At 41.6% G+C, this 14,673-nt stretch overlaps 1 protein-coding gene across 5 annotated transcripts in view; it reads left to right on the forward strand.

Annotated features, from left to right (window-relative positions):
- Positions 1-14,673, forward strand: part of ATP6V0A1 (ATPase H+ transporting V0 subunit a1) — a 53,270-nt gene that overhangs the window by 18,900 nt on the left and 19,697 nt on the right. For 3 of the 5 annotated variants that reach the window (XM_068979027.1, XM_068979028.1, XM_068979025.1), the window contains exons 6-14: positions 2,275-2,378; positions 2,691-2,817; positions 4,656-4,738; positions 5,354-5,447; positions 7,860-8,072; positions 10,304-10,454; positions 11,340-11,479; positions 12,282-12,439; positions 12,892-12,982. In XM_068979027.1, coding sequence (XP_068835128.1) covers positions 2,275-2,378; positions 2,691-2,817; positions 4,656-4,738; positions 5,354-5,447; positions 7,860-8,072; positions 10,304-10,454; positions 11,340-11,479; positions 12,282-12,439; positions 12,892-12,982 — 1,161 coding nt within the window. The remainder of the gene's footprint in view (positions 1-2,274; positions 2,379-2,690; positions 2,818-4,655; positions 4,739-5,353; positions 5,448-7,859; positions 8,073-10,303; positions 10,455-11,339; positions 11,480-12,281; positions 12,440-12,891; positions 12,983-14,673) is intronic. The other 2 variants (XM_068979029.1, XM_068979026.1) reach the window with 1 other exon arrangement.

Consider the following 14,673-nt stretch of genomic DNA (forward strand, 5'->3'; position numbering starts at 1 on the left):
AGTGTAGAAATAGAACTATTGAAGTCGTGCTACTTCCTCTTTCAAGGCATGGTTTTAGTATTCTGACTGGGGGAACGGGTAAACCAGAGGGCATAGCAAGTAATGTGGAAGAACTTTGGTAGTACTTTTATGAGAGAACCCAGATTAGGATTGAGATACTTGATGACATGGTTTTAGATATTGCTTTAAAGGCCCTCAGTTAGTGGTTCTGGACAGTTTCTCATCAGGCACAATTATTTCATTTGAAGGATTCTTAAGTTTGAAATGGTGTAATTATTAATTAGAATATTATTGTAAATTTGTACTTGATTTTAATTCTGCCCTTTTTTTTTTTTTTTTTCATTTTCCCAGAGATTCTAGATGGAGCCTCCTCCTTTAGAGGAGCACTATTTGCTTTTCCATCAGTTCTCCCCTTTAGAGCACATATTTGCACTGAGCTTTATCTTTATGGTTTACTGAAACCAGGGATTGTGAACCATGCAGTAGAGTAGATAGGAGGCTTGTGAGTTTCACTGGGTTTTGCTAAGGGACATCCTAGGAGCAAGATGAAATGCTCTAGTTACTCTGGATCCTCAAAGCAGGTTGCTTGTGGTTTGTAGTCAGCGGATTTGATTTTAAGCGGAAACAAGAACTGCGCACTTGAGAACAAGTAGTAACCCATGCCCTCATTATCTCATCTTCAGTTCAGTTCAGAAAGTTTCCCAAATCTCATGGTGGTATTTCTCTGCACTTCTGGTGTGCCCAGTGCCTATCCTTCCTTTTTTTAAAAAAGGAAATTTTTTCTTTTTTCTTTTGGTCGTTGAGAGTTGATCCTGCTTCTAGAATTTACTTCCCGAACAATTGCTTTCACTTGTTTAGACTTTCAGACTTACCTAGTTTATGCTCAGCTCCCCACCCCAACCCTGTGACTTTACATTTATAGTTCTGTGACTATCAAGAAGACATTTTTTTTTTTATAGTAGGGTTGGTAAGAGTAGAATCAAATTGAAATTTGGAGTGAAGATGATGAGAAAAATTCTCCTGACTTCATTTTTATTTAGTTCTACTTTTGAAAAGGAAGATTCCTCTGGCTCACTTCTAGTCTTTGGTCAAACAGGTAGGCCGTGGATATTGAAGCTGGGGAGATGAGGCAGTGGAGCGGTCATTTAGCCTTCATTTCTTAGGGCAGCTCCTCCTTCCTGGTGAGAGGAAACAAGGCGAGATGTATTGTGGAGAGAGAGGCTGAGAGGAAACGGGGCAAGAAGTGTTGTGTAGAGAAAGGCTGAGAAATGTAGGTCTGCATCTAAGAAGGTCCTGCTCCTCCTCCATTTTATTGTATAAACTGTCGTGGTGGAAATCATTTTAAATCTCAGCAGTCCATCTAGTCCACATATTCTGAATTGGCTTATTATCTGTTACTTCTTCACTTGACTTAGATTGTTGACTGAAGCTATGCTCTCAAGAATCCTTAGCTGTAAAGCCCACAGGAACTTTTTACTATTCCTGGATTCCTGGTCAGAAACTAGGACATTCAGGTATGTTTTCACTTTTCCTTCGCTTTATTGATGCAGTGAAGGCCCATGCCTGCCCAACTATGGTGTTTCTTACCTTTTTGGACAAAGAATACTCTTTAAATCCCATGGTTTGGGGCTTTTTTTTTTTTTTTTCTTTTAAATAGTGGGTGTGCTGAAAGCCCTCATGCTTTGACTTTTTAAGGGCATGGAAAACCTAAACATCTGGAGACACCCCTTCTATCTTTCTTCTGTTCAGAACAGTGACAGCTCCTTGCTTTCTTCCTGGGAAAGAGAGTCTCCATCTTTTACATTCTTACACAGGGAAAATTCTAATTTGTAGCTGCCTGGAAATTTGGTATTGAATGTATCTGCTGAGCTGCCTTGTTTTTGCTCAAAAGGAAGAAATACTTCAGCTTTTATGCACATGCAAAAATATTTTTGGTTCTTTCATGGCTTATTCAGGAAAACATAAGAGAAAAAATGGTTTCCACCAAGTCACAGGTTTATACAGGTGTCACTATCATTTAATGTTTTTTTTCTTTATTCCTTATTTCTAAAACCATTTCCCCAGATGCTTTACTGGGGCAGTTCTGCTTCCTTTACCTCTTGTTTCTTTTCTTTGTTTCTTCCCCTGTTCTTCTTGTCTTCTTTTTGTGGGTATGTCTTCTCTTTTGGTGGTTTTCTTTTTTTCATCTTTATTTTCTGAACTTATCTCCTGGTTCCTCGTTCCCTGCATGCCACTAACTATTTTCATTAGATATTAATTGATTTGTGAATTCAGGCTGAATTGCATCATCAGCAGATGGCGGATCCAGACCTGTTGGAAGAGTCCTCGTCCCTCTTGGAGCCAAGCGAGATGGGAAGAGGCACGCCCTTAAGACTTGGGTAAGTACTACTTCGACCCTCTGTACTCAGCGGTCCATTTTTGCTGTTCAGAATAGCAGTCAGGCTGGGCATTCACTGGCTGCCAGGATTCCCTCTCTTCTGAGCCTGTTGCAAGGTGTTGCTGACTTACCTTGGGTTCAGTTCCTAAGTCATTCTGTCAACCCTCTGCTGAGTCCAGGAATCAGAGTTCGGCAGTTATTTTGGCATAGTAATGCCCAGCCTCCTGTCTGACGTCTTTCCCCTCCCCTGCTCTTCACTTTCCTCCCATCCTGTGGTGTGGAACCGTTCCCAGTCTGGCTCTTCTTCCCACAGCTTCGTGGCTGGTGTGATTAACCGGGAGCGCATCCCTACTTTTGAGCGCATGCTTTGGCGGGTGTGCCGGGGAAATGTGTTCCTGCGACAGGCTGAAATCGAGAACCCCCTGGAGGATCCTGTGACTGTAAGACAAGGGAATTGCGTCTGGTGGAGTAGGTCTGGTACAAGGAACTCAGAGCAGTAACATACCATGTGCCACCTGAACCTGACCCTCCTAAGAGGAGCCCTTACATTTACTCCGTTTGGATCTGTGAATTTGAGGGACTCCTCTTTTCCTCTTCGCCTCCATCGTATGTGTACATACAGTGTATACATGATGTGTGGGATCTTAGTTCCCCTACCAGGGATCAAACCCAGGCTACAGCAGTGAAAGTGCCGAGTCCTAATCTCTGAGCTGCCAGGGAATTCCCTCCAGTTATTTCAGCTTTATGTGTTTTCCGGTACTTATCTGGGACCAAAAGAACATTAACTCTTCAATGAAAATTAAAGCAAGACTTCTGGTTCCAAGTTTGGTAACGACCATGTGTACAAGGAGGAGAGATTTCCTGAACTGTGATCTTCATAAGTTGATGAAACTTTAATTGATAGTTTTTTGTCTACTTGTTTGTTGGGAATTTTAGGAACTTAGTTTCAAGATTTATGTTGTGCAAAATAGGATGATATTCCCCACCCAGTGCTTTGGAAAGGAGGAATAACTTAACATCTTGGCATTTGACATAACAGGACAGAGTTCTTAGCATAAACCTACATTTATATGGTGAGTCCATGCAGAGACGACAAGCAAAGATGAGTAACTGTTCTGCAAGAAATTTACTTCACTTTGCTGTTAGTGTTATTTAGAAGCCTGGAGTTGGTTATTATGTTCTCAATTATTTTTTGGGTGTCTTAAATTAGTATTCTTTTTTTTTTAAACCTAAGAAGAGAGGTTGAATTATGAGGGTTCTCAGAGTAGCTGGGTCCTTCAGCTAGAAGTAAATGGATCATGTCCTCGGGACCGAGTTAGGAGGGTGGTGACACTTAGGTTACGGTGAGTCTCCTGAAGTACCAGTTTTGTAGTCTTACTGAAGGCTGTCCTTGGGTCATGGAAACACCTCATGTGGAGCTATTCTCAGGGATATTCAGCCAGGTTCCTGGGCAACAGGAGCATTATTTTTTATCAACAAGTGGAGTAAAGGGAGGGTCTGGCTATCTCTAACAAAGCAGCTGCACAAAGAATGTGCTCCAGTTAATTCCTGGAGAACTTAGGAATTTAAGACCCATGAGCCTTACTTACTCCTTTCCTCCTCTTCTCTCTTTATCCTTCAAAGTTTTGTTTGTTTTCCTGTTACAAAAGCTCTTTAGGAACTGGAGAAAATACAGGCCACCAGAGACAGTCCTGGCTAACACCCACTATAGAGTCTTTTTCTGATCTTTCCTCCTAACCTTTGCCTCAGGCTTCAGGTATACACTTGGTATTTGGATAGATTGCCTTCCTCCCTGCCCCCTGAGGTCTAATTCAGCATGAATCATGAGACTGTGCATCAACATTTCTCCCCAGCTGCTCAGCTCCTTGTCGTTAGTCCCCTTTATCTGGAGTTTCTGAGCATGCGAGCAGGCAGGAATGACTTCCTTTCCTCTTCTCTGTACTTGAGTCATTTAGGCAGTATAAGAATTATTCAGTTTGAATAGTGGAATTGGTAAATAGGACTAAATTCTAAGAAGAGAATCATCTTTGCATCTTTGTCAGGCTCCTCATTGAGTTTAAAAACAAGTATGGAAAGATTTTTGTAAATCTTGATATTATAGAGCAAATGTTCTTGTGGAGCTTAAGAGATGGATTGAAGATAATGGTTAAAGTGCATGGTTGCCAGACCCTTAAAGGATTCCAGTTGTTTCTATGTCACCAAGAAAGAAAGATGCTTTCTGGGTTGTAAGTTTTCTGGGTTATAAGTCTGAATTCTTGGTTTTTGGTTTGGGGCCTAGGGAGACTACGTGCACAAGTCTGTGTTCATCATTTTCTTCCAAGGCGATCAGCTGAAAAACAGAGTCAAGAAAATCTGTGAAGGGTAAGAGAAACATGCCTCCCCCCAGGGTGTAGCCAGGCCACCTATTAAGCCTGTAGAACAGTGAGACACAAGCCCTGTAAGTCCACCTTAACATGGGGAATATATTTTTTAATAATGTTAAGGTTATCTTAAACGATCAGAAATGGCCTAAGTTTATTTTTTTTTTACAGACCGTCAAAATCACAATTTCCTTTTCTTGGGAAAAGTAATTAGGACTCATGGTTTATAAATTCTACATTGTTTTGGGACAATGGGTTTGCATACCTAGCAGTGTACCATAGGCACTGTGCCCTTAAACTTTTCTGAAATTCTGCCCATGAGATCCTTTCTCCATGCCATTTTTCTCCAGCACTTTATAATGTGATTTGTAATAACTGCTCTGCCTTTCTTTTTTAATCTGAAGGAATTTCATAGTTATGGAGAATGCCGAGACAGTTCAAATGTTGCTGCTCTACTGCAGGCCCCTTCCCATAAATAACTATTATTGATTAGTGCACCAGTCTGGACTAACCCTGTTTTGGTCCTTCCAGTATGTTGGGATTATGTTCTGAGATTACTTAAACTGGCTCCCTGAAGCAATGTCAGTGTGCCTTAGGCTGTGTCTGCACATTCCAGGTTCCGGGCTTCCCTCTATCCCTGTCCTGAGACGCCGCAGGAGAGAAAGGAAATGGCTTCCGGAGTTAATACCAGGATTGATGATCTCCAAATGGTAAACAGAGACCTCGAGGGAGTTTGTCTTTGTGAAATATTGCTATAGAAGACCTTACTTCTTCCTTGAAGCACTAACAGTTTATTAGGCACTTAAGCAGCTCAGGATATGTTTGGTTTTCTGTGTGTGTACTATTTTTAAGTCATTCCCTGAAACTCTTCCCCATCCCCCACAGGGAATAACTTAAAAATGGCATGAATTATCTTCAAATGAGACAGAGACGCTATGCACCTGAAATCATTGTTGCTTAGAATATTCAGTTACCCAGCTCATGAGTCTGAGATACATTTATAATGAATGAATATGAATAATGAAGTACGCTTAGTTAAGAAAAAAATAATATAGAAGTACATATCAAATCAATTCTGCTTCTCACAGACGTGCTCTACCTCCAGAGGCAGCTACTCTTAATAGCTTGGTGTGTGTCCTCCTGGTCACCTTGAATCTGAACCACACCGTCTAGCCAGAGTCCTGGTGTAACCCTTGTACCCAGGAAGGAACTTTTACCCAGTTACAGTGTGTGTAGTTTGCACACATGATGGCTGTCTCAGGGTTCTAAAGAGGGAGTCATGATTTATACATACATGGAAGGAAAAGGGTGCCCAGTTGGAGTTTGGTTCCCTATTGAAAGAATGTAACAATTGCCACCTTGAAACATTAAGAAACATGTTTGACATGTTGAAACATTTCAAGCCCTCTTGTGTATGACCCACCACTTGCCCCGCTGCTGGCTCCTGTTAGCTGCACTTATCAGTTTAACCAAGGGAAGAGAGTTTTCTTCGAACTGCTGATGGGTGATGAGCCATGGTAGTACATTCTGGCTTCTAGGACTGTTCTACCCCCTCCTTATGAGCAGGCTTGCAGTAGACTGTGAAGAACATGTTCAGTAGCCTTTATAAATGGCTAGAGTTCGACTTTTACAGCACCAAACTGTATGAGGTAAAATTTTAATGAAATAATTTTTTGAAGTAAAATTTTAAAAGGGATTGAATACCAAGGAGTGAGATGTAGGGGTTGGGGCAAGTTTATTAGCATCCTTCCAGAAGTTTAAATAGTCATTGTGAAATTGTCAACAACCAGGAGAGAAAGTGGAGAAGGCAATGGCAACCCACTCCAGTACTCTTGCCTGGGAAATCCCATGGACGGAGGAGCCTGGCAGGCTACAGTCCGTGGGGTTGCGAAGAGTTGGACACAACTGAGCAACTTCACTTTCACTTTTCACTTTCATGCGCTGGAGAAGAAAATGGCGACCCACTCCAGTATTGTTGTCTGGAGAATCCCAGAGATGGGAGCCTGGTGGGCTGCCGTCTCTGGGGTCGCACAGAGTCAGACACGACTGACGTGACTTAGCAGCAGCAGCAGCAGGAGAGAAAGTATCCTTGTTCCTTTATTCTCAAGTGAACAAGAGTTTCCCTAGCATGCCATGGGTTTGTTTTTTTAAAAAAACCTCTCATGGAAGTTGCTTTCTACTGCCCAAGACAGTTTCTCAGGGAGCAGTCATGACTTTTTTCCTGAACTGACCTGAAGAACCAGCTATGATGGAGTATTTGTGCTAAATTGATTAATATATAGTTTTTTCCTCTTCAAAAAGATGTTGAGATTTCAGATAGATTCTTAAGCACAAGTGAGTGGTGAGTTGCTTGCCTAATTTTGGCTTCTCCCCTCTCCTGCTATAGACCTGTTAAATATTTGGTGATAAACAAGACAGCAGAATGTAAAGTGTCCCTGGCCTTTCTTCCCACCTCTAGTCGAGGCAGTATTATTCCTCCAAGGTAACTATGTGCTGGTTTCCAAGGGATCGGGCTTCCTGGGGAGAAAACGAAGCCTGACAGAAAGATCAAGCCTTATCTGCTCTGTGATGACTGTGGTGTGTGGTAGTCTGAATCCTCTCCAGAGGCCACAAGTCTCCTGTCTCCTTCCCTGGCATGGAGTCTCTGAGAGGCAGATGGTGGTCAGCAGCGCCTCTTCTCCACCGCTCCTCAGTGCTGGCTGATGTTCATAAGTAGGAATGTGACAGCTCAGTCCGTTCCTGGGCCTGGGACACTGGCTTCTTCAAGTCAGAGTTACAGGCTCCATATGGAAAACCATTGCTCTTTAATGAACCAGATAAAAGCCAGTGACTGCATTGTTCAGCCATGGATTTGGTGGTAAAATTAGAAAAGCTGAAAACCATTTCCTCAGGTTTCTCTTTAGCTTGAAGTGAAGTGAATATGAACATTAGTAAGTAGAACTCTTAATTTCTTTCAATTTGGCAAAAAAAAAAAAAAAAAACACAAACTTATAGCCAGAGGAAGAAAAAAAAACAGATCCCCTGCATCCCTTCTCAGAAAGCTGTGCCTCCTTGCCTTCATGTCCTGAAATGGAAGAAGGGCATTAGAAGGATCGCTCTCCTGGTCCTTTCTCTCCCCAAAGGTTCTGAACCAAACAGAGGATCACCGCCAGAGGGTTCTTCAGGCTGCTGCCAAGAACATCCGTGTCTGGTTCATCAAGGTGCGGAAGATGAAGGCCATCTACCACACTTTGAACCTGTGCAACATAGATGTGACCCAGAAGTGTCTAATTGCGGAGGTCTGGTGCCCTGTCACTGACCTTGACTCCATCCAGTTTGCGCTCAGAAGGGGCACGGTGAGTCCCCCACAGCTGGCAGTGTAGCCTCCAGCCAGGAAGAGAGGTTTCCATCACTGGTAACAGGAATCAATCACATTCTCATGGCATTTTTGTCTCAGAGTTCTTCAATTTACCCACCTTGTACTCGCCTTGCATCCTGACAGAACATCTCATGTATCCTTATTTTCAAATGTAGCAATTGTAATTCAGAAAAGATTAAATGATTTGATCATATCCGCATGATCCTTCAGGGTTACTCACACTCAGAACATCAGTTTCCTGGTCCATTCTCTCTGACAATTAGTCTAGGTACATAGTATAACCCTTGCAGTTCCCTTTAGTAGTTAGTTAGAGCTACTGCCCTGTCTAAGCCTCTGATCTAGGGGCCAGGAGGTACAGAGATGTAAAAAGTAGGCCCTCAAGTATCTACTGACTTGAAGAGGCTGATGTGAAACATATAAGACAGTCTGTGCCAAGAGCAGTTTATGTGTGTGGAGGGAAGGAAGGTGCTAGCTTGTCCAGTGAGGATGGTAGTGGCATTTACTCAGTGCTTTGAAGACTGGATAAGATGTCTGTTGGCAATAACAAGAAGTAAACAGTCTGGCCAAAGGCAAGTACAGTGTGACCATGCATGGTTGGGCCAGAACAGGAATTGTAGCGGGGAGCCGAAAGAGCAGGAGGTAAACCTGAGTCAGGGAGCCAGAAACCTGATTATGAAGGGTCATTAATACCAGATTAGTGGGTTTAAGTTTTATCCTAGAGGGAGTAGAGAGACACTGGAAGTTATTTAGCAGTGAAAGAACATGATGATCACAACAGTTTTAAAAGAATAATCCAGGGACTTCCCTGACAGGTCAGTGGTTAAGATTCCACGCTTCCACTGCAGGGGGTACAGGTTGAATCCCTGGTCAGGGAACTAAGATCTCATGTCCTGCATGCCTCAGCAAATCAATCAGTCAGTTTCAATCAATTAAATAAAAGAGTAATCCACTGATAGCGTGGGGGTTGGATTGGGGAGCTGAGAGAGCCTACAAGTGGGAAGACAGTTAGGTTACTGTAAACAGTAGTAAGTGATAATGACCTTGCAGTAAGACCTGGCAACGGGAAGAGCAAATAGTGATGAATTTGTGAGACGTTCTGAAGGAAGTATCCGTTGATAGACTTGGTATTTAGCAATGTACAGGAGAAATACAAGGCGAAAAAATTAAAAATGTTTCTGAGGTTATCAGCTGGATAACTGGTAGAACAATAGTTCCATTAATGGAAGCAGAGATTCAGTAAGAGAAACTTATTGATTGGAGAAGGCTGCTAAGTTCAGTTTCAGTCACATTGAGGGGTTGGACAGAAATCCATGTGGAAATGTAAAACAGATGATGAGATAGTTCTCAAAAGAAAGGGGAAAATGCCTCTATTTGACAGGCCTGGAGTATTTACTCTCTGCTAAGGTTTCCACTACATACAGATGCGAGAAAAATATGTCCTCAAGCTTTCTGTCCGTCTTGCTGTGGCAGCCCAGATTGAATGTGAGAATGCATGGGAAGATTTTTGCACCTCACAAATAACCTTGTGAACAGTAAAAGCCTGCTTTACTCAAAAAAAAGCAAAATGAAAGAAATGGGATACGTGAGGTTGGAAGGGAATGAGACCTCCAAGAAAGAAAATAAGGAGTTAATGATAGAACCTTGGGGGCCTGCAGTGTTACAGGCAGGGGAGGAGGAACCAGCAGAGACAGGAAAGGCATGGCTGGTAAACAGAAGAGGAAGCTCTCCAGGGTCAGAGGCTTGCATGTCAGAGAAAAGATCTTTGGATCTGGTGATGAGCCAGCCACTTTGACCAGGCATGGTCTGCTAGACTGAGAATTAAGAGTAGGTGGTAAAGAGGGAAAAGTCAGAAAATAACTTTGCTTTCTTCATAAAAGCAGGAGAGAACAACGACACTCGTAGATAGATAAGGATATCTTCAGGGAAGAAAGTACCACGTTTTCTTTATTTATACATTTTAGACTTAATTTTTTTGTTTCACGGTAAGGATATTCTTCCCAAGACTTCGTTTACACGTGTCATCATAAATTTTACAGCTAGTTCTAGTGTGCTCAAAGTCTGGAAAGATTGAGATATAATTTACCTGAAAGAAAATACACATATTTTATGTGTACTATTCAATGAGTTTTGACAAATATATATGCCTGTGAATCCACCACCATAATCAGAAGGGTGACCTGATTCTGATCTGTGCTTGATGTTTCCCAGGAGCACAGTGGTTCCACCGTGCCCTCCATTCTGAACAGGATGCAGACAAACCAGACTCCTCCCACCTATAACAAGACCAACAAGTTCACGTATGGCTTTCAGAACATAGTGGATGCTTATGGAATTGGAACTTACCGAGAGATAAATCCAGGTAAAAAAGCTTGAATCTTTTCCCTCTGGAGATTTTATTCTGTTTGTTATTTCTTTTAATGCTTCACTTTGAATGCAATTGAACAATTGCGTTGGCTCAAGACTGAAGATGCTGTCCAGGCCTCAGCTCTTGTAGAATTCCTGTGAAGAGGTGCCTATCTGGATGTAAGGAGTGAGGTTTGTTGCCAGGTGGAACTCCTTTAGCAGGCGATTTTATAGGAATTTTATAGGCATGAGCTCCATAGACGGGGTTCCTCTATCCTCACGGCTATATAGCACCTGGCTTTCACTCACATGCCATTTGCTGGGACTGCTTTAAGTAAAAAGTTTTCCCAAGGTCATTGACATTTTAGAATAGCTTCCTGGTTCCAGGTTAGATAGAGAAAATATAGCAATTGTTGACCATTTTAAGCACAAGGCAGATTTCTCCTCTGTTCAGAGAGCTGGTGATGAAATCGAGAGTCAGGTAATTCATGTTCAGTGGGAGTCTTCTGCAGGACCTGCTCTGCTTCAGATTCTGAATGTTCTCCCACTTAACCTGGTGGCTTTATTCAGCTGGTTGCAGTGCACAGGGGAAGAAAGTTGGCCTGTCCCGGGAGCAGCACCCCAGGGGTGAGAGAGAAGGAATCAAGAGACAAACCCCCCTGGTGCCAAGTCTAAAGACAAAACCTTCATTTCCTGTGTGATTCTTTGTTGAAAATGCTGGTGGTAGCTTTGTGAGTCTGTGCAAATCCTGCTGTGGACATTATTTCCTGGCAGTCCCTCTGACCAGCAGCTTGGGAATGAGTCCCTTTTATACTGATCTTAGATTATGGAGAGGGATGTGATGTGTTGGGAGCTGCGGTTTTCTGGAATTTGTCTTTTTCTCTCTTTGGTCTCTTGATAGCTCCATACACCATCATCACTTTCCCTTTCCTGTTTGCTGTGATGTTTGGTGACCTTGGCCATGGCATTTTGATGACCCTTTTCGCTGTATGGATGGTGTTAAGAGAGAGCCGGATCCTCTCCCAGAAGAATGAGAATGAGGTGATATTTTGTCTGTTTTTGATAGAAACTCTGAACCATAAGATAGTATTATTATTTTCTTGACATATTTCTAATATTTTTCTCCTGTAATCTTTGGCTGCGTGCTGTTTTTGTCTCTCCATGGTGCAACAGGTTTATAATAATTTTGTACATACAGAGGGATAATTCAGTCTTTTCTCCATGATTGATGGAAATATATTTTCTTTTTACTTATTTGTTGAGGTATTATTGATTTATAATCTTACATTAGTTTCAGGTGTACAGCATAGTGATTCCAAAATTTTATAGATTACACTCCACTTATAATTATTATAAAATGTTGGCTATATTCTGTGTGCTGTACGATATATCCTTATAGCCTATTTATTTTATACATCGTGGTTTGTACCTCTTGAGTCATCTGCCTCTATCTGTCCCTCTCCCCTTGGCTCACCGCACTGGTAACCACACAGTTAACACTAGTTAATTCAGGAATGAACTAATGTCTAGGTTACATCTGCGTTGGTCTGGAACTTGATAATTTCTCAAGCATCCATTATGAAAATTATGATCTGGAAGTCTTTGATCCATAAGAGAAATTTTAGAGACTAGAGGAGCTATGTTCATTTTAACACTAAAGAGGCCATGTGCTGTGAAAGTACATTTCTTGTTAGCGTTGTATTTTGGTCTTTACTTCAAGCTCTCTGACCCAGAATGGGGTAAAAGTGGCGAGAGAGGAAGGGGCTAGTATATTCTGAATGACATTGTCACAACTTGAGCTGCAGGGATTATGTTTCATTGGCCTCTTTCTTCTGGCTCCCAGATGTTCAGCACTGTATTCAGCGGCCGGTACATCATTCTGTTGATGGGCGTGTTCTCCATCTACACTGGCCTCATCTATAATGACTGCTTTTCCAAGTCTCTTAATATCTTTGGGTCATCCTGGAGCGTACGGCCGATGTTCGATATATACAACTGGACGTAAGTTGCCAAGAAGCTGAAAGTCAAAGCTTATTCCTTTCATGTCCAACTCTGGATTTCCAGATACGTGGTAAACCAGCACTTCTTTAGGAAGTGTTTGACACTGTTTCTGTTCCAAAAGAGTGTAGTGTCTCCTCTTATCTATGCTCTGGCCTGGGAAATGCTTTGTGATTTGTTCGGTAGTATCAAGGAACTGAAACTGTAAATTAGGTGCATTGATTCTTTTTGTAAGTTAAAAGCAGGTCTCCCAATTTCCCTACCTGGTCTTGTATGTATGTTTAATCTTTCTCTTTGTTATATATGATCCCTTCTCACTCTCTAATACTAATCCCTCCTCTGTTATTGAAAAGACAAGGTAGCTTATAGTAGTTTCTCTGGGGATCAGTTTCTGGATCCCAGTGATTCCCTCTCTTGATAAAAAAATAAATGGTGGTTTTCTCCTAACATGGTAGGGAAGAGACACTTCGGGGGAACCCTGTCCTCCAGCTGAACCCAGCTGTCACTGGAGTTTTTGGTGGACCATATCCTTTTGGCATCGATCCAGTAAGAGCACTTCTTTTCTATGTGTCTGACATGAAGTTGTTTTTTTAATTGGCCATGCCACATGGCTTTTGGAATTTTGGTTCCCCAACAAAGGATTGTGCCTGCACCTCCTGCATTGGAAGTGCAGAGTCTTAACCACTGCACTGCCAGGGAAGTCTCTAACACCAAAAGTCTTAACTGAAACCCAGAAGTGAAAGAATGAAAATGAAGATAAATAGTTTTTTTTGGAGTTTTAGGTAACATATTTTTAGAAAACTTCAGTGTATCTGTCCAGAGTACTTTAAAGCCACAAGAGACCCAGAGGCCTTGGGGAGCCATGTTATTTTTCCTACATGACTTACTTTAGAGATGGCTAATAATACTGACTCTGGGAAGATTGATTTTTTCAAGACTTCTTCCCAGTTTATTTCTGTTTAACTTAGTTTCATTTTTATTTTTAGCAGATGTTTTAATAAAGCAAAAATAGCTCTTTATGGATTTTAGATTACCATTCTTATATTTACATACTTAAAAAACTTGTCCCAGAGTTTTATTTTTTTCAAATGTGTAAGCAAGTAAAGTAGGATCAAATCTTTTGTGTTATGTGCTTAAACAGAGGAGGTGGGGAGGAATTTAAGCATTAAATTGTAAGGATTACAGAATTCCAGAGGAAAAGCAGATCATTGCCAGAAAGATTGAGGTTTCTTATTAAAAAAAATAAAGGAATTAATCTGGCCTTTGAAAAATATTGCAGATTGTTAGAGATGAAGAGAAGTATGTGCAAAAGCATAGAGTTAGGGAGATAAAAAGTTAATTATTTTAATTTTTATAGAAGCTAATGTTACTGAAGTGCTTACTATGGACCAGGTACTGTACTGAACCCTCAGCATATCTTATTTATCTCCAAACAATTCTATCGGGTAGAGACTGCTGTCTGTGCTATACAGATAAGGAAACTGATACTTGGAGATATTTCATAACATTTCATATGTGCATTTAACAGATGTTTACTGAATCCCTATTGTCTATAAGGCGTAGCAGCTGCTGGTGAAACACATCATTCTAAGACATAGCTCCTGCCCTCAAACAGCTGGAATCTGATAATAATACTATCTCACATTTCTGTAGTGTTCTGTAGTTACAGAGGTTTTGTTGTTGTTGCAGACATTTGATGCTTACAGGGTAGGTACTGAGTTTAAAGTGCCTGTGGGTCATCCAGGTATAAATGTCCATCAGGCAGTTGGAGCTGCAGAACCTCAGGCCAGACTGGGGCTGCAGAGAGAACCAGCCAGAAGTTTTCAGGTTAGAGGTCACTGAGGATGAACTCTTCATGAAGAGGCTAGTTCAGAAAAAAAGATACTGGGCTAGATGGTGGACGATCTGGCCTAACAGGTTACAGAGTTTGCTTTTGGTCTCAGAGGTGACAGGGGGATTCTTGGAGGTTTTGGCACAGGGACATGGCTGCCTCAGAGTCATTACTTAGGAAACATACACTGATGGCCAAAGTGGAGACAGAACTGTCAGGAAAATTTGACAGGCGTCCAGGTCTTAAGTGACAAAACTGAAGGCAGTTAATATTTAAAAATAATGGAAGGACAGCACCACTGGGTTTCAGCCAGCATCTACAAGATAAATGTCCCCAATTTCTTCAACAAATATTTTGTAATGAATAAAAAAGAGCTCCAGGGAGAAGCTATAGAGACTTAAAAACT

Source organism: Capricornis sumatraensis, chromosome 8, assembly GCF_032405125.1.
Source record: "Capricornis sumatraensis isolate serow.1 chromosome 8, serow.2, whole genome shotgun sequence".
Classification (NCBI taxonomy): domain Eukaryota; kingdom Metazoa; phylum Chordata; class Mammalia; order Artiodactyla; family Bovidae; genus Capricornis; species Capricornis sumatraensis.